The 20,434-nt window shown below is 40.6% G+C and overlaps 1 protein-coding gene across 3 annotated transcripts in view; it reads right to left on the reverse strand.

Moving 5' to 3' along the window:
• Positions 1-20,434, reverse strand: part of PPM1L (protein phosphatase, Mg2+/Mn2+ dependent 1L) — a 227,584-nt gene that overhangs the window by 191,055 nt on the left and 16,095 nt on the right. The window contains exon 2 of one of the 3 annotated variants that reach the window (XM_058189277.1): positions 761-870. The exons of the other annotated variants lie outside the window; for them this stretch is intronic. Within the exon in view, the coding sequence (XP_058045260.1) occupies positions 761-838 (78 nt within the window). The 5' untranslated portion in view covers positions 839-870. The remainder of the gene's footprint in view (positions 1-760; positions 871-20,434) is intronic. 3 annotated transcript variants of the gene reach the window in all.

Raw genomic sequence — 20,434 nt, forward strand, 5'->3', positions numbered from 1 at the left:
GGCTTTCCATCCATTGCCAAACAGCTCTTATCTTTAGGAGCTTTTTTCCCCCCTCCTAATGTTTAGCCAAAAATTGCTTCCCTCTAAATTTCCATCCACTGGTTCCAACATTGATGATAAATTTCTCCAATAGAAGAGGTGACTTACACTAGGAATTGTTAAAAAATGTACACAAAAATAAATTGACCAAATGTTCCAAGAATGGTTAAAAGGTAACAATTTATTCTGATCTGCCCTCATTCACTCTCATTCTCACCTACACACAGACTATTTAAATCTGCTTTATTTGTGGTCCTATTACACTTCAAATAAAACAAAACAAACAAATAGAACTTAAAATACAGTTTCCATAATGCAAAAGCTGGTCGCTACAATAAAGCCAAGAGCATTTTAGAGACTAAAGAGAGCAATATAATATGTTCCAATTGGTGTTACGTTCACTTCCAAACCAGTGGTGAATTTCAAAAATTTTTTTACTACCGATTCTGTGGGTGTGGCATAACTTGGTGGGTGTGGCAGGGGAAGGATACTGTAAAATCTCCATTCCCACCCCATTCCATGGGATGGATACTAAAAAATCTCCATTCCCTCCCCAATCCAGGGGAAGGTTACTGCAAAATCCCCATTTCCTCCTGATCAGTTGGGAATTGGGAGGCCAGTCAGAATTTTTACTACCGGTTCTCCAAACTACTCAAAATTTCCACTACCGGAACTACTCAAAATTTCCGGTACCAGTTCTCCAGAACCTGCTGAAGCCCACCTCTGTTCCAAACCATAATCTGCTGTGGTGCATCCAAGGCTTTTGAAGAAACGTCAATGCATTTCCATCTGTTGTCATTCCTACAAGTGATTTAGTAGTTCCTCAGTTTCCTAGCACAGAGAGAAATGAAATGTGACTATATAACCTATGAATTCATGATTTTATATTTGGAAGGGCATACATTGCATTGTTTGATGATGTTACAGTAAACCAAAATAGCCTTTTTTCTTGGAAAAGATTGTTTTATGTCAGAGGTCAGCCATAAAATCATGCAATAAAGAAAGGCTGCCAACTCTGCATAGAGGGAGCATGCTTTTTCATTCCTCCAATAGTTGATAGCATTTCCAAGCCACATGGTGAGAAAGGTCCTCCTGTTCTTTATTTCACTACAAAGAAGAGAAAGATTAAACATCAGAAAATTCTATTATAGGAGCTACACTTACCTGATTATACACTTTTTATAATCTATGGATTATTCTCTAATCTTGGATTTAGATGAACCTGTAATTATAGGCTCAAATGATCACACTTCAGGCACATTAGTTCTCTGGAGAAGTTTACAATGCTGGGAAATATGGAAGGAAAAAGAAGACAAGGACAAGCAGAAGCAAAGGTGGGTAGACTTCTGGAAGATGTGATGGATCAGGTTAGATATTTCACAAGAAGAGTTCTCCACTCCTCTGATCACAACAAAATACCATATGCCACCAGACTTGAAATCCTGGGTTTAGAAAATTTAGAACTCTGTCGCCTTCGGCATGACCTGAGTATAACTCATAAAATCATCTGCTACAATGTCCTTCCTGTCGAAGACTACTTCAGCTTCAATCGCAACAATACACAAGCACACAACAGATTTAAACTTAATGTGAACCGCTTCAATCTTGATTGTAGAAAATATGACTTCAGTAACAGAGTTGTTAATGCCTGGAATGCACTACCTGACTCTGTGGTCTCTTCCCAAAATCCCCAAAGCTTTAACCAAAGACTATCTACTATTGACCTCACCCCATTCCTAAGAGGTGTGTAAGCGGCGTGCATAAAAGCACCAGCGTGCCTACCATTCCTGTCCTAATGTTCCCTAGATCAGGGGTCGGCAACCTTAAACACTCAAAGAGCCACTTGAATCTGTTTCCTACAGGGAAAAAAACACACTGAGAGCCACAAAACCTGGGTGGGCGTGGCCATCTCAATGTCACTCACTCCCACCATCACATGACCATGTAGCCACACCTACCCAGCCACAAAACTATTCTGTGTGTCTCTCTCCCCCTCCCCCCCCGGTGTATCTCTCCCTCTGTATCTCTGTATCTCTTCCTCTTCCCCCTCTCTATGTCTCTCTGTATGTGTGTGTGTGTCTCTCTCTCTGTATGTCTCTCTCTCTATCTCTCTCTGTTTCTCTCCCCTCCCTTTGGGTGACTCTCCTCCTCCCCCTCTCCTCTTGTAACTCCCTGGCCGGTTGTGGCTGAGCTGGGAGTGTTCGCATGCACAGGGAGACTCCAGCCTGAAGTGGCAGGAAGTGAAGGCTGCCTTACGTGCAAATGTGGTGCGAAGGCAGGTACAGGGCAGTGTCACTCCTGCACTTCCCCCTCCTCCTCTCAGGATGCTCGGGAAAGCTGTGGCTGAGCCGGGAGTGTGTGCACATGTGGGGAGACCTTCCTCAAGCAAGCGCCAAAACTCAGGAAAGGCGTGTGCAGGATGGGCAGCAGTTTGCTTATGGAGGATCTGTCAGTGCGTGCGCACACTCCCAGCTCAGCCACAGCCAACCAGAGGGTTACAAGAGGAGGGGGAAGGAAAGTGTAGGAGCAAAGCTGCCCTGTACCTGCCTTCACGCCACATTTACGCGTAAGGCAGCCTTCGCTTCCTGCCGCTTCGGGCTGGAGTCCAAAAAAGAAATAAGAGGGGCGGGGCAAACCACTGATGGGACAGGGAGGCGCAGCAGAAGACCCAAAGAGCCACTTGTGGCTCTGGAGCCACGGGTTGCTGACCCCTGGATTAGATCCTAAGAGTTGACCTTGCCTTGCTGGAACACAATCTAACAATTTAGGCTGTCACTACAACTTTTCTCTCTGTGTTCCTTTGCACATTTCATGACTTGGTAATTTGGTGATCATGAATGTAAACTAGAAGTCAATGTATCAATATATTAAGAAAACAATGAACAATTTGTTGAAGCAGGGTCATAAGGAAGCTGTTTGACAAAGAGGAAAAGAGAGAAACAGAGATGAAACTAAGAACATTATAATGAACAAATTCTGGGAAAGACCTAGAAAGCCTCATTTGGGTTTTTTTCAACAATACATGTTTATATTTAAGCAGACCGTACTATTAAAAAAAAGTGATGAACCGTAATACTGTTATCTGCAAAATGTTCTTAACCGCACTCAGCATGCCTTCTCCCATTTGTTCCTTCCTCCCATGTGTTGGAGAAGGGTTGGAAAGACTGAAATTAATTTCACTGTTAATTCATCTCTGCAATGCCTTTTAATCTCTTCTGCTGGACCCATCTAAGAAAGCCATAACACTCCTTCTTTTGGGGAAGATACCAGCTTTGAAAACAAGAACAACAAAATATCCAAGTACAACCCACACAAATAGATGTAGATGGAACTTGAAATCCTTAATTTACATTCCTGAAATACTTCATCTTACACTCCCTCCTTCTCAGGTTATAAGTAAAGAAAATAAATATGTGGAATCTGAATAATCAGGTTTGGGAGAAAGCTGATATACAATGAAAACCACTGTCTGGGGGAAAAAAAAGCTAAACCCGATCAGATGCTAAAACAGACAAGAAAGAGTTAATAGAATTGCTAACTGTCTAAGTACAAATGCAGCTTGTAAACTAGGCAAACAGCCAAGATCTGACTGATAAATAAACAGAATGACTTACTGAAGTTCAGATTGTGCTTAACCAGCCGATGAGATGCAAGCAGTTACCAGGGTCAAAAAAGGCCGTGTAATCTTGCAAACCAAGGCATATAATAACCATCTTTTCCAGATCTGTTTTTCCTATGCTCCCTATAGCTGAAGCACGTATTTCAGCTATCATCCTAAAGTAACATCCTTGAGAGTTGATAAATTAGGAGTATGTGAAAAATAACTATTAAAAATCTATTCTAGGAAATCTTTCTTAGCTCTGCTAAAATAACATTGGGGTTGGTTGTTTTTTTTAATTGGAAAAAAAGTATGAGACCTTTGGACAACTTTGTAAATGAGGTAAATAAAACTCCAAAGGACAAATGCTATCTGGAATGCAGTTCAGCATTTATTCCAGCTAGCATTGATTCTACCATGATTGTACTGGAAGCAAAATTTATTGCAGGACATTTTCAATCTTTATTTTTTAAAATCACTATTCGGGGGCAAAATATTGGATCTTATACATGTTTTTCCACTGACCAGGATTTTTCTTCCTTTCATTAGGGTAAAACTGAATTTTATTATAGTTAATGATTGCTATATCTAACCCAGGATACTTAGTCTAGGGTAATCTTAGACAAAAAGCTGTACTGGATCTTGGACTGATTGATGCAAACAACATTCCTACTGCAGAATCATACGTCTGTCCACATTCTGAAATTGAATGATTCTTTTTTAGCAATAGCAATAACAGTAGCACTTAGACTTATATACCGCTTCATAGTGCTTTACAGCAGTGTTTGAGTGGTTTACAGAGACAACTTATTGTCCCCAACAATGTGGGTCCTCATTTTACTGACTGGAAAGATGGAAGGCTGAGTCAATCTTGAGCCAGACAGCATTGAACAACTGGTAATGGGCAAAGTCAGTCTGCAATACTGAATTCTAACCATTGAGCCACAACGGCTCCTCCTTCTTTCCCCTTGCATTAAAACAATGATTTTTTAGTGGGGATATTGGTAAGAATGTTCAAGTTACGGATGAATCCACTGTGTCCATGAAAATGAATTAATAAGATTTTATTTTATTGCTTCCAATGCTTTTATGGCACTTCAAAAATGTCAACTCTTTTATGCTGCTTGAATAATTTTGGTTTCAGAAGAAGGAAAGTAATTGAGCTGTGACCGATGTTTACAATAGGTCTTCTGGATCTTCTGCATTAAATAGGAATGATTAAAGCATACATAGGAATACTTTTAAAGTTTGATTTTTATAACCAAACAAAATCCTCATGTCACCACAAGGTTCTATCTGGATTAACTGAACTTGATAATAACTTGCCTTGTCCAACTGAGCAAATTTACAAGAAGACTTCTCCATTCCTCTGAAAACAACAAAATACCTTATCCCACCAGACTTGAAATCCTAGGCTTAGAAAACTTGGAACTCCGTCGCCTTCGACAAGACCTAAGTTTAACTCATAGAATCATCTATTGTAATGTCCTTCCTGTTAAAGACTACTTCAGCTTTAATTGCAATAATACAAGAGCAACCAATAGATTTAAACTTAATGTCAACCGCTTTAATCTAGATTGCAAAAAATATGACTTCTGTAACAGAATCATCAGTGCTTGGAATACTTTACCTGACTCTGTGGTCTCTTCCTATAATCCTAAAAGCTTTAACCAAAAACTTTCCACTATTGACCTCACCCCATTCCTAAGAGGACCATAAGGGGCGTGTATAAGTGCATAAACGTGCCTACCGTTCCTGTCCTATTGTTTTTTTTCCCCTTTTCTTCTTCCTATATATATATATGCTTATACCTCCTAATATTTACTCATATATATGTTTATATACTATATAATCTTTTTGTATGATGTTGTGACAAAATAAATAAATAAATAGATGCTAGAAAGAGACAGCTTGATGGGAAGGCTTCTCCATTGGAACAGAAACATTTTTGCGTGGCAAAACAGAGAACCTTTTGGGCACGCTGTCTTCCAATTTCACATTGATACATTCTTTTATCCCAAGGTTGGAAAACCAGGGCCTGCATGCTATCACCAGCTCTTTCTGAAGGACTTAATTCTTCTACATCTCACTATTGAAATCTGGCAGAAAGTACCTATTTTCAGCTTCACAATTGTCCCCATTTTTTGTAAAAGTAACTGTAGGAAGAAGCACATTAAATTTCTGTAGACTTATTCTGCATTAACCCCCAACCCCGCTCCAATCCTAAAATTGGAATTTTCAACACTGCTTGCTCCAAGGAAAGCACTGCATTTATCATTAAATATGCTTGTTTGCCCCTGCTAATCTGCAATGTCTTTTTAGAGCTCCTGGATATAAAACAGTAGCTCTCTCCTCTTGTACTCACTGCATGAAGTTAGCTTTTAACTTTTAAATCCTGGTTGAGTATCTTATGGGCACATTTTGGCTTTTGTTTTGTGCTTCTATAATGCTTTGTAATGATTGTAGTATCTCCATCGTTTTTTAAAAATGGAGTGTCCACTTATATTCTGAAAACATCCTCACTGTGTTACAACAATTATTCAGTTAGATAAGTTTGCTGAGAGGTTCAGAGGAAAGGTGGCATGCTTTTAATAAAAATAATAACTCCATTACTTGATTAGGTTCCCTCTGAAGGAATACACTTGTAACAATTTATAAATTGTAATAAAAAGGTCAGAAAAATGGAAAGTAAAAAGGCATTTTATTACCACGAAAAGGAGAACAGAAACTGCTAATGATATAGGTATTGATAATGATTATTTCAAAATGGGACTTTGCGGGGGAGGTATGGTAAAGTAGCGCATCTCCAAATGAGCGGAAATGACTGTGGTAAAGGCCAAAGAACTGGTGAGTGGACCAGTTCAGGCTCCTTGTGAGGAGACCAAGGACAGCAGTCTCCCATGGGTTTGAACACTGGAGACAAAGGGAAACCATAATGCTCTCAACATGGAGTCTTTTAAAGGATACTGGATTTGCTACACTCATTTTCAAATCCCTTTCAGAAATTATCTAACTACCTTAAAACTATCAGAGATCTTCAAAATGAAGATTTGAAGGTTTGAAAAGCAACCTGGTGAGTTTATTCTTGAATAAAAGAAAATTAACTAAGACTGAACTATAAAGGTAAATAAGATTATGATCCAAGAAAATGGTGAACAGATTAAGACTTTTACTATAACATTTTGGAAATAATTATATAAATAAATAGCCTTTCAAGGGAACTAAATTGTTGTATCTGTCTTGAATCATAACAGGAAGTAGAGACTTTATGTTTTCAGAAATTGGGTACTTATCAGTCTTCTGAAGTAAACCAGACAGGAAACACAACCAGATGAACTAATTCTATACTATTGTAAGACTATATTAAAGACGTTTTACTACCCAAACTAGGTAATATCATCAGTGGTAGTAAGGAGTGCAGTTATTCTGGTGGCTTGCCTGTCAGTGTTGGTGGGAATAGTCTTAGAGATACTTTGATCAACTGTTTGCTGTTGGCTTCTTTGGCAGGTTCTTGATCGGGCACTATTGAAGAAGCCAACCAAAGCCCAACCAAAGAATTTCTAAGACCACTCCCACCAACACTGACAGGCAAGCCACCAAAATATAAATCTGACAGCAAACTGCACTCCTTACTAGCACTAATGATGTTACCAGTTTGGATAATGAAACATCTGCAAGAAAACAAGCAAGCTCAGAAAGCACCAAAGACCCTGCCCCATGTCAACCATGAGTTACAAATATTCTCCTTTATTAAAGGTAAAGGTTCCCCTCGCACATATGTGCTAGTCGTTCCCGACTCTAGGGGGCGGTGCTCATCTCCGTTTCAAAGCTGAAAAGCCACCACTGTCCGAAGACGTCTCTGTGGTCATGTGGCTGGCATGATTAAATGCCAAAGGCGCACAGAATGCTGTTACCTTCACACCAAAGGTGTCCCTATTTTTCTATTTGCATTTTTTACATGCTTTTGAACTGCTAGGTTGGCAGAAGCTGGGACAAGTAACGGGAGCTCACCCCATTACGTGCCACTAGGGATTCGAACTGGTGAACTGCCGACCTTTCAATCGACAAGCTCAACATCTTAGCCACTGAGCCACTGCATCCCATCTCCTTTATTAGACTATATTAAAAGAATATTCCAAGTTTGAAACTGCAAACTTCCTGCTGCCACTTTTAATTGCTTGATCCATTAGGTTGGCTCCTCCTAAGTTTCTTTCTCTGACCACTAAGCTAATGGGCGTTCCTTCCTATCTTGTCTGAGTGTTTCCTAGGTAGCATCTTTTCCCCCAATTTCCCAAAATCATCCATATATTCCACTACAAGACCAGAGGAGCGGAATAAAACACCAAAGGAGAATAAAAATTCCAGGGAGAAAAGGAAAACAAAGTGAATTGTTTCCTTTTGTTTTTCGTTACAGGTAGTCCATGACTTATGACCAGTCACTTAGTGATTGTTCAAAGTTACAACAGACCGCCTCCAAAACTATTTATGATGCAGTTCCAAAGTTGCATAGTTGCATTTACCCCTGTACTCACATAGCCACGCTTTGAGTGCTTATCCACCAGCTCACCTTTATGGATCGCATTCCATGGTCATTGGACCATCATTGGACCATAATTTTTTGTCAGTATCCAGTCTTTTCAGCCAGTTTCCAGCAAACCACACATAGGTACACAATGATTTGCTGAATGACCTGGCATTCACTTTATGACCACTGCAAATATAATCATGATATTGGGTCCAGTCATATTGGTAACTCAACTTATGACTATCATGACTTACAATGGAAATTCCAGGTTCCATTACAATTGTAAACCAAAGACAGTAGACTGAAATTTAGAAAGTGGTTAGTACGATAAGTTACAAATTTACAAATGTTATATTTGAAATATTCCAGGAAAATTTTGAAGAATGGGGTTGGAAATTAGTACAATAAATGACAAGCCAAGAGAATGACATGGATAAGGGCTTTCTACTGGATACAGAAAAGTTAGTTAAAGACTTAAAAATTAAAGTGGAAATACAAATGACACAAAAAGGGATTGCTAAAGTCTTGAAGAGGCCTTTGGGAGTAGAAAAGAAGAAGAAAAATGAACAGAGATCAAATCCTATGATAACCCTTTATGTACTTTCTGATGACTCCAGAACTAAACAATTGATGGTATATGGATTTGTATATAGATAAAGGACAGATTATAGGAAGAAGGTATTTGTTTGTAACCTTATATGGAGTTTAGGGTTATAAGTTTGTTTACATACATTTGATGAAGATCAGAAGTCACTTTTTTAAATATTAAACTTATTTTGCACTGTAGAAAGTCAAGAGACATACCACCCAATAAACATACACACACATACTTTTAATTATTAAATGTGTATTCTGTTTTGTTACATATAGTACTTAGGATAGCTAACGGTAAAACACCAGTTTTATAATTCAATCAGGTTTTAAAATTGTACCCATGGGTTAAAATTTATACCTGCAAACAATTCAAAGTCCAAAGACCGTCACCCATATTAAAAAAAACTGTTTTACTTGCTGTTGGAAAGACAACTTGTCAGGGAGTTTGGGAAATGAACTTGAGAAGTCCATGCGTCACACTAAATATTCAGTGTTCCTCTAATGATAGCAAGAGTGCCTTTCCCAAGGATCTTTAAAACCCAGTTAAGTGCATCTGAGAGAATATCAAATACATTGGACACAAATCATCTTGTCTGTTACATCGCAAAAAGCATTTCAAATGTGGCCTGAAAAGAACTAGTAAGTGTTTTTTTTTTGTTGTTCCATTCAATTGTGTCCAATTCTCAGAGATTGTCTAGACAAGTCTCTGCAGTTTTCTTGGGAAGGTTTTGAGAAATGGTTTGACATTGTCTCCTTCCTCAGGCTGAGAGAAGGCGACTGGCCCAAGGTCACCCACTGGCTTTGTGCTTAAGGTGGGAGTAGAACTCCCAGTTTCCAGTCAAAGGCAGTGGTGAAATTCATTTTTTTTTACTACCAGCTCTGTGGGCGTGGCTTGGTGGACATGGTGTGGCTCGGTGGCCGTGGCAGGGGGAGGATACTGCAAAATATCTGTGTCCACCAAACTCCAGGACGAAGGATATTGCAAAATCTCCATTCCCATCCCACTCTGGGACCAGCCAGAGGTGGTGTTTGCCGGTTCTCCAAAGTACTCAATATTTCCGCTACCGGTTCCCCAGAACCTGTCAGAACCTGCTGAATTTCACCCTGCCAAAGTGGCTTTATGGCTTATTTAATGACAGCTGTCTATAGAGCATAGAATCTGGGTTCTATGCTCTGCAGTTGACAGAAAGAACTGAAGATTGCTGACATTTTTCAGAACATAATTGTGTGACATCCTGTTGTGACCCAGGTTCCTGGACCCGGACTCCTGGACTCGGATGATTCAGAAAGTGAGGGAGAAGACCTGGCCAGCCCTGTTTCTCTTGAGCCCTTTCCCTCCCTGGCACCCACTCAAAGGGAGGGGGAGGGGCCGGCACAGCCTGATTCCATGGAGCCTCCTTCTGATTTGGCAACGCCCCAAGAACAGTTTTGGAGCGATGCAAGGTCACGTAGACGTAATCGCCGTGCGCAGCAGCGGAAGAGTTGGGACAAAGCCAAGTCATAATTGTCATGTAGTGACATCTGCAGAGACTATAAATAGGAGGCGGGACTTCCTGGTTTTTTGTCTTGGACAAAGTAATGAGTTGGCGCGAGCTAATGAATTGGCGCGAGCTAACTATTTCAATGGAGGGAAGAATATATTCGTGAGTAATTCTGGCCTTATCTATAATTTCCTCGTTATCTCCAGAAACTTGGCAGGCCCGTGGGTAGACGTGGCCAGGACATGTATCTATGTAAATAAAAGGAAAAAAGGAAGGCCTCTGACGGACTCTTTGCTGGGAGTATTGGGGAAGGAAACAGAACATTTTGTCCAAGACCTGACTAAAACATCTTCCACCAAAGATGGATCAGCAGCAGGTACAGCAGCAGTTACAGCAGCTACAAGCAGCTAATCAACAGCTCCAGCAGCAAGTGGCTCACTTGGCAGGCCAACTTGCTGCCAGGAATGTGCCTGCAGCCCCCCATCCTCCCACCTCCTCCTCGTCGCAAGTGCCCGATAACCGTGCGGATAAGTTTTCTGGGCAGCCTGAGATGTTCCCGACCTTCTTGGGACAGTGCCAGCTCTACATGGCTATGAGGCCAGAGGATTTCCCAGGCGACCGGGCTAAGGTGGCCTTCGTGATTAACCTTCTTTCCGGCTCGGCTGCTCGATGGGCCACGCCCTCTTGCTCCAGGACAGCCCCTGCTGGCGGACCAACAGCGTTTTGGCAGCACCTCGCACCATGTATGAGGACCCCGTTCAATGCTGACGGCAACCAGGCGCCTTAAGGAACTCCGTCAAGGGAAACGCCCCTGCAGGAGTACATCAATTTCGTCTTTTGTGCCAGGACTCTGACTGGAATGATGCAGCGCTGGTGGACGTTCAGGAGGGACTCTCAGAGGAATTGCAAGGCGAGCTGGCCGCGTGGGCGCCGCGGACCCTCGACAACTTGGTGCCCTTTGTCTCCGCCTCGATGCCCGTCTGCAACGGCGACCGTCCCGTCGCACCCCGGGACCCGCCGTCGACATCTGCACCCCACTTCCTGCACCACCAGCACCCAGGGTCGCCCCACGTTTTGTAACCGCTGCGGAAGAGCCCATGGAGTTGGGAGCGGCCAGATCTCGCCTGACAGCCCAGGAGGCGGAACCGGGCGCCAAGGGGATTGTGCCTGTACTGTGGGGAGCCCGCCACTTCGCTGCTTCTTGCCCCAGAAAGCGAAGTGGGGCACGCCGCCGGTCCCCGAATCACAGCGTGACCAATCGAAGCGGGCAGGCCCGACCTCGGGAAACCCTAGGTCGGGCACGTACTAAGCCCCACTGGACTTTACCTGACTCTGTGGTCTCTTCCTATAATCCTAAAAGCTTTAACCAAAAACTTTCCACTATTGACCTCACCCCATTCCTAAGAGGACCATAAGGGGCGTGTATAAGTGCATAAACGTGCCTACCGTTCCTGTCCTATTGTTTTTTTTCCCCTTTTCTTCTTCCTATATATATATATGCTTATACCTCCTAATATTTACTCATATATATGTTTATATACTATATAATCTTTTTGTATGATGTTGTGACAAAATAAATAAATAAATAGATGCTAGAAAGAGACAGCTTGATGGGAAGGCTTCTCCATTGGAACAGAAACATTTTTGCGTGGCAAAACAGAGAACCTTTTGGGCACGCTGTCTTCCAATTTCACATTGATACATTCTTTTATCCCAAGGTTGGAAAACCAGGGCCTGCATGCTATCACCAGCTCTTTCTGAAGGACTTAATTCTTCTACATCTCACTATTGAAATCTGGCAGAAAGTACCTATTTTCAGCTTCACAATTGTCCCCATTTTTTGTAAAAGTAACTGTAGGAAGAAGCACATTAAATTTCTGTAGACTTATTCTGCATTAACCCCCAACCCCGCTCCAATCCTAAAATTGGAATTTTCAACACTGCTTGCTCCAAGGAAAGCACTGCATTTATTATTAAATATGCTTGTTTGCCCCTGCTAATCTGCAATGTCTTTTTAGAGCTCCTGGATATAAAACAGTAGCTCTCTCCTCTTGTACTCACTGCATGAAGTTAGCTTTTAACTTTTAAATCCTGGTTGAGTATCTTATGGGCACATTTTGGCTTTTGTTTTGTGCTTCTATAATGCTTTGTAATGATTGTAGTATCTCCATCGTTTTTTAAAAATGGAGTGTCCACTTATATTCTGAAAACATCCTCACTGTGTTACAACAATTATTCAGTTAGATAAGTTTGCTGAGAGGTTCAGAGGAAAGGTGGCATGCTTTTAATAAAAATAATAACTCCATTACTTGATTAGGTTCCCTCTGAAGGAATACACTTGTAACAATTTATAAATTGTAATAAAAAGGTCAGAAAAATGGAAAGTAAAAAGGCATTTTATTACCACGAAAAGGAGAACAGAAACTGCTAATGATATAGGTATTGATAATGATTATTTCAAAATGGGACTTTGCGGGGGAGGTATGGTAAAGTAGCGCATCTCCAAATGAGCGGAAATGACTGTGGTAAAGGCCAAAGAACTGGTGAGTGGACCAGTTCAGGCTCCTTGTGAGGAGACCAAGGACAGCAGTCTCCCATGGGTTTGAACACTGGAGACAAAGGGAAACCATAATGCTCTCAACATGGAGTCTTTTAAAGGATACTGGATTTGCTACACTCATTTTCAAATCCCTTTCAGAAATTATCTAACTACCTTAAAACTATCAGAGATCTTCAAAATGAAGATTTGAAGGTTTGAAAAGCAACCTGGTGAGTTTATTCTTGAATAAAAGAAAATTAACTAAGACTGAACTATAAAGGTAAATAAGATTATGATCCAAGAAAATGGTGAACAGATTAAGACTTTTACTATAACATTTTGGAAATAATTATATAAATAAATAGCCTTTCAAGGGAACTAAATTGTTGTATCTGTCTTGAATCATAACAGGAAGTAGAGACTTTATGTTTTCAGAAATTGGGTACTTATCAGTCTTCTGAAGTAAACCAGACAGGAAACACAACCAGATGAACTAATTCTATACTATTGTAAGACTATATTAAAGACGTTTTACTACCCAAACTAGGTAATATCATCAGTGGTAGTAAGGAGTGCAGTTATTCTGGTGGCTTGCCTGTCAGTGTTGGTGGGAATAGTCTTAGAGATACTTTGATCAACTGTTTGCTGTTGGCTTCTTTGGCAGGTTCTTGATCGGGCACTATTGAAGAAGCCAACCAAAGCCCAACCAAAGAATTTCTAAGACCACTCCCACCAACACTGACAGGCAAGCCACCAAAATATAAATCTGACAGCAAACTGCACTCCTTACTAGCACTAATGATGTTACCAGTTTGGATAATGAAACATCTGCAAGAAAACAAGCAAGCTCAGAAAGCACCAAAGACCCTGCCCCATGTCAACCATGAGTTACAAATATTCTCCTTTATTAAAGGTAAAGGTTCCCCTCGCACATATGTGCTAGTCGTTCCCGACTCTAGGGGGCGGTGCTCATCTCCGTTTCAAAGCTGAAAAGCCACCACTGTCCGAAGACGTCTCTGTGGTCATGTGGCTGGCATGATTAAATGCCAAAGGCGCACAGAATGCTGTTACCTTCACACCAAAGGTGTCCCTATTTTTCTATTTGCATTTTTTACATGCTTTTGAACTGCTAGGTTGGCAGAAGCTGGGACAAGTAACGGGAGCTCACCCCATTACGTGCCACTAGGGATTTGAACTGGTGAACTGCCGACCTTTCAATTGACAAGCTCAACATCTTAGCCACTGAGCCACTGCATCTCATCTCCTTTATTAGACTATATTAAAAGAATATTCCAAGTTTGAAACTGCAAACTTCCTGCTGCCACTTTTAATTGCTTGATCCATTAGGTTGGCTCCTCCTAAGTTTCTTTCTCTGACCACTAAGCTAATGGGCGTTCCTTCCTATCTTGTCTGAGTGTTTCCTAGGTAGCATCTTTTCCCCCAATTTCCCAAAATCATCCATATATTCCACTACAAGACCAGAGGAGCGGAATAAAACACCAAAGGAGAATAAAAATTCCAGGCAGAAAAGGAAAACAAAGTGAATTGTTTCCTTTTGTTTTTCGTTACAGGTAGTCCATGACTTATGACCAGTCACTTAGTGATTGTTCAAAGTTACAACAGACCGCCTCCAAAACTATTTATGATGCAGTTCCAAAGTTGCATAGTTGCATTTACCCCTGTACTCACATAGCCACACTTTGAGTGCTTATCCACCAGCTCACCTTTATGGATCGCATTCCATGGTCATTGGACCATCATTGGACCATAATTTTTTGTCAGTATCCAGTCTTTTCAGCCAGTTTCCAGCAAACCACACATAGGTACACAATGATTTGCTGAATGACCTGGCATTCACTTTATGACCACTGCAAATATAATCATGATATTGGGTCCAGTCATATTGGTAACTCAACTTATGACTATCATGACTTACAATGGAAATTCCAGGTTCCATTACAATTGTAAACCAAAGACAGTAGACTGAAATTTAGAAAGTGGTTAGTACGATAAGTTACAAATTTACAAATGTTATATTTGAAATATTCCAGGAAAATTTTGAAGAATGGGGTTGGAAATTAGTACAATAAATGACAAGCCAAGAGAATGACATGGATAAGGGCTTTCTACTGGATACAGAAAAGTTAGTTAAAGACTTAAAAATTAAAGTGGAAATACAAATGACACAAAAAGGGCTTGCTAAAGTCTTGAAGAGGCCTTTGGGAGTAGAAAAGAAGAAGAAAAATGAACAGAGATCAAATCCTATGATAACCCTTTATGTACTTTCTGATGACTCCAGAACTAAACAATTGATGGTATATGGATTTGTATATAGATAAAGGACAGATTATAGGAAGAAGGTATTTGTTTGTAACCTTATATGGAGTTTAGAGTTATAAGTTTGTTTACATACATTTGATGAAGATCAGAAGTCACTTTTTTAAATATTAAACTTATTTTGCACTGTAGAAAGTCAAGAGACATACCACCCAATAAACATACACACATACTTTTAATTTTTAAATGTGTATTCTGTTTTGTTACATATAGTACTTAGGATAGCTAACGGTAAAACACCAGTTTTATAATTCAATCAGGTTTTAAAATCGTACCCATGGGTTAAAATTTATACCTGCAAACAATTCAAAGTCCAAAGACAGTCACCCATATTAAAAAAAACTGTTTTACTTGCTGTTGGAAAGACAACTTGTCAGGGAGTTTGGGAAATGAACTTGAGAAGTCCATGCGTCACACTAAATATTCAGTGTTCCTCTAATGATAGCAAGAGTGCCTTTCCCAAGGATCTTTAAAACCCAGTTAAGTGCATCTGAGAGAATATCAAATACATTGGACACAAATCATCTTGTCTGTTACATCGCAAAAAGCATTTCAAATGTGGCCTGAAAAGAACTAGTAAGTGTTTTTTGTTGTTGTTCCATTCAATTGTGTCCAATTCTCAGAGATTGTCTAGACAAGTCTCTGCAGTTTTCTTGGGAAGGTTTTGAGAAATGGTTTGACATTGTCTCCTTCCTCAGGCTGAGAGAAGGCGACTGGCCCAAGGTCACCCACTGGCTTTGTGCTTAAGGTGGGAGTAGAACTCCCAGTTTCCAGTCAAAGGCAGTGGTGAAATTCATTTTTTTTTACTACCAGCTCTGTGGGCGTGGCTTGGTGGACATGGTGTGGCTTGGTGGCCGTGGCAGGGGGAGGATACTGCAAAATATCTGTGTCCACCAAACTCCAGGACGAAGGATATTGCAAAATCTCCATTCCCATCCCACTCTGGGACCAGCCAGAGGTGGTATTTGCCGGTTCTCCAAAGTACTCAATATTTCCGCTACCGGTTCCCCAGAACCTGTCAGAACCTGCTGAATTTCACCCTGCCAAAGTGGCTTTATGGCTTATTTAATGACAGCTGTCTATAGAGCATAGAATCTGGGTTCTATGCTCTGCAGTTGACAGAAAGAACTGAAGATTGCTGACATTTTTCAGAACATAATTGTGTGACATCCACAGGAGCAAACCTATGAAAATATGATTGCATTTTTTTTACACGTGGGAAAATTGTAAACAAACAGTGTGTGTAAGAAGCATCCACAAATTCCTTTATTTGTCAAAGTATATGCCCTTTGTTGTGTTGAGATGTGTGAACGGCTTTGCCTTTAAGTGGATCTGGGAAAATTGGCTGTCCCTTCTGATAGTTCCTCCGGTCACAGATTTTAGGTTTTTATACTCAACAGTGGAAAAGCAATACCAACTCCAGTTTATTTCTTGTAAGGGCTCTGCTGCTAGTTTTGTGTGTTGTTATACAAAATATCAGATATTCTTGTCAAGCTACAATTTGTAGTAGTACTGTTGACTGATTTGAGTTTTCAAATTTAAAGTTACCAGGCCTAGCATAAGCAACACAAAATTTCTAATTTGCATTTAATTGAAACCTATCTTATCCTGGACTACTTATCTTTGTTTTGTTCTTTGCTAGAGTAAGAAAACAGAAAATTTCCTATAGGCAGATTTTGTTCTCGCAGATCTGGTATAAGCTTCATCTACTCTAAACAAAGCGAATTCCACTTAGAAGTCAGCTTCTATCTAAAATCCATGACTCTGTAAAGAGTAGTACATGTTATATAAAACCATTTTTGATAGTTATTCAGTTTAATGTTTAGAACATTGAATTTGCCTGACAAATGTAAACAGGTAATGGGGATTATGCTTAGGAAAAGCCTAATTTCCTAAGTGCACAGAACACAATCCTATTGCATACAAAATTTATTTTCTTGCTACCTAAAGGAACAGTAGCCAATCCCCACTTAAGCACCAAAGTTCCTACAAAATATTATTTTCATGATTAAGTATTTATATAGCAAGAGGTTGGGCTCTCTACCAACATTAAATGCATTATCAACTTCAAGGTCAATTGCAAATAAGCATAGCAACCAATTCCATGCTGCTAAAACTTCTGCATTACAAAAATTACACTACAGGATAGCAATCATTGAAGCTTTCAAGCTCCAATTTTGTATGTTTTATGCATCTAAATCTGGCAGTCTTGTCTACCCGGTCCCCCAAAAAACATTAAAGGGCATGAGTCGTCCGTGCCAGCCCTAGGCACACAGCAATAGTATGGCAATTACAGCTTACAATATTACTGTAGACTCTCTTTATCAGCAGGCAGCAAATAACTAACTACTGAAAAGGTAGCTGACATTTGTTTTCCACAGCCAGCTCATAAAGACATCTTGAAAAGAATATCAAACTGTGCATGGAAAGTATTTTCTCTAGTAATTCTTTGGTTAGGCAGGAGAAATAGTAGATATTTTCACCCGCTGTCTGGAGGTAGTAAGGGACTGGATGAGTTGAAAAAAAAAAATGAAATTAAAATCCTAGCAAGGTAGAGTTTTTTTTCTGTCAAGAAGCCATCATATTTGTTGATGTCCCCTAGAAAGTTCTTCAGCAGAGCTCCACTCCCATGAAGGAACTGGTCTACGGTTTGGGTGTCTTCCTAGAGTCGTGGTTTCCCCCTGATCAGTAAGAAGACACCATCATTAGGACATCCTTTGTGCAGCTTCAGCTGGTACAACCAGTTGTGGCCAATTTTAGACTGGGAAGCTATGGCAACACCCACTCATGCCCTTATTTCTGCAATCATTACAGCTGGGAATGACTGTGAAGAATACTTGAGAACTTCAACTAGTGCAGACTGCAACATCCCACATGATGACAAATGAGAGTCATTACAGCAGTGCCAAACCTATACTGTGACTATTACAATGATTGCTAGCATGTTTCTGAGTACAATTGTCAAACTCCTCACAGCATGAGGGTTCAACGAAGCAAGAATTGCAAGACTTCAACAAGGTGATTTAATATAAGGATTAGGGATTAACTACAAAGTCCTCCCTCATCTGTGAATTACCCTGTTTCTCCCGAAATAAGATATCCCCTGATAATAAGCCCAATCAGGCTTTTGAGCGCATGGCAATAAGGCCAAGCGCTTATTTCAGGGTTCAAAAAAATATAAGACAGTGTTTTATTTTCGGAAAACACAGTATTTATGTCTAATGTTCCTCCTGTTTCTTTCTCAAACACCTCACACTCTCTCACATAAATTTAGAGTGCTGTATTTGATTTTCAGAGCTCCATACTTGGTTCCTTGTTACTGATGGGATCATCTTCTCCAAACAGGGCATGCTCACCACATGCAATAATCCTGGGAAATGATGTATTGGATGTAAGAGATGTTAGACAGTCTTACTCTGGGGGTCCCATTCACTATGAAATACTGTATCTCCTAACATCCAATCATCTCCTTCCTCAAAATCATCTCATATCTACATTCTCACCGGTGCAAATTTTGAGTTATAAAAACGAAATTCAGTTTACAAGCCACATGTGGTAACTCTCAGAATCTAAATAAAACTCCTACCTAGAAATGGTGGAAAGGGGGAGAATGGGAAAGTAGTTGACAGGAGGAATGATAACATGAACTACATTAATTTGGTTGATAACTAACACGATTAAGGATTCTGCAGTTTATCCTGAGTCCACCAAGATCAATCAGATTTGTAGAGTGATTGCAATAAAAGGGCTAGTCCTGTGATGACGAACCTATGGCACACGCGCCGTCACCCCAGGTCAGATCTCCGTGGCGTTTCTTTGGTGAACTTCTGTTTCCCTGCAAACAACGAAACAGAAGCTCACGAAAGAAAAAGATCTTACCTCTTGCCGCGCTGCCGATGTTGGGATGCCCCTCCTCCCGCCAGCCAGCTGGGCTTCGGGTCTCTGCTGCGCAGGTGTTCATGTCTGTGCATGCTCACGTGCATGTGCACATACACACGTGTCCATGATTGCATGCGTGCACCTTTCAGCTTGGGCATGTGCACGCAGTTTGGACACTTAGTGTCTAAAAGGTTCGCCATCACTGTCCTAGTCTGTTGCCCCTTTCCACTACCACCCTACCCGCCAAATCAAGTTCCTGGTGCAGTGAAACCTATTGAAAGCTTTCTATGGAACTTTTCTATTCAAGCTTTTTGGACGTCAGGATTTTGGACCAGTTTTAGCCTTTATCAAGCTGATTCTAGTCATCACTAATAAACAGCTTCAGCTACAAACTTTTTCCCAATTCAAATGAGGAAAAGCCTGGAAATCTGATGCAGATCCACCCCACATCTTCATGCTATGCCCGTCTATTTCTCTCCCTGCCCAATAATTTATGCCAACTGTTGTTCTGACTTTGAGCATGAAGTTTATTCTTATCATAAAGGTAAAGGTTCCCCTCACACATACATGCTAGTCGTTGCCGACTCTAGGGGGTGGTGCTCATCTCCGTTTCAAAGCCGAAGAGCCAGCGCTGTCCAAAGACGTCTCCGTGGTCATGTGGCCGGCATGACTCAACACCAAAGGCGCACGGTACGCTGTTCTTACCATTCTTATCATAGTAACATAAAAACTTACAGTTAAAGGTAACAGAAAAACATACAGTAAAATAAAACTTAGGGCAAAAGCATATAAAAAATGAATGCAAGAGTTACAGTATTACTTCTTCTCTTCGCTTAGAACTGGACAATAACTCTTCTTTGGGGCCATATAGCCAAAATGTTTGCCCCCAAACATTTACAACTATCCTTCTACTGTCTTTTTTTCATCTTTAGTTGGAGTTTAAGACAAATAGGTGCAGTAATACATGATCCAATACCAATACAGTCTGACTAGGTGGCTCAGTGGCTAAGACCTGAGCTTGTTGATCAGAAAGGTCAGCAATTCAGTGGTTTGAATCCCTAGTATATGTCTGTTACTGTTAGTTTTTCCCCGTTTGGCCAATGATAAAGGCAGTCCAACAGTGTCTGGAGGGCCACACACGGCCATTCCTGGTTTTAGGAATTAGGCCACCAAAGCAGACAAGTTGCCTTTCAATTCTGCTTCTCTTGATATGGTCTCTTTTCTCATTGGGTTACACAATGGCCACATTCATGGGCTGTTTGTACGCTATTCTTGATTAAATTAAATTGGGATTCTGTAACACGTTCAATATCCCGCTGGAACTCAACCATTTAATTCAGTTAATTTAAAAGCAAACAAATCAAGCTATGACTGGAATGGACATTTTCCCCCAAGTAACATTATCTGAATATGGGTAACCACAGTCTAAATAAATCCAGGTG

The sequence above is a fragment of the Ahaetulla prasina genome, chromosome 6 (assembly GCF_028640845.1).
Source record: "Ahaetulla prasina isolate Xishuangbanna chromosome 6, ASM2864084v1, whole genome shotgun sequence".
NCBI classification, from domain to species: Eukaryota; Metazoa; Chordata; class Lepidosauria; order Squamata; family Colubridae; genus Ahaetulla; species Ahaetulla prasina.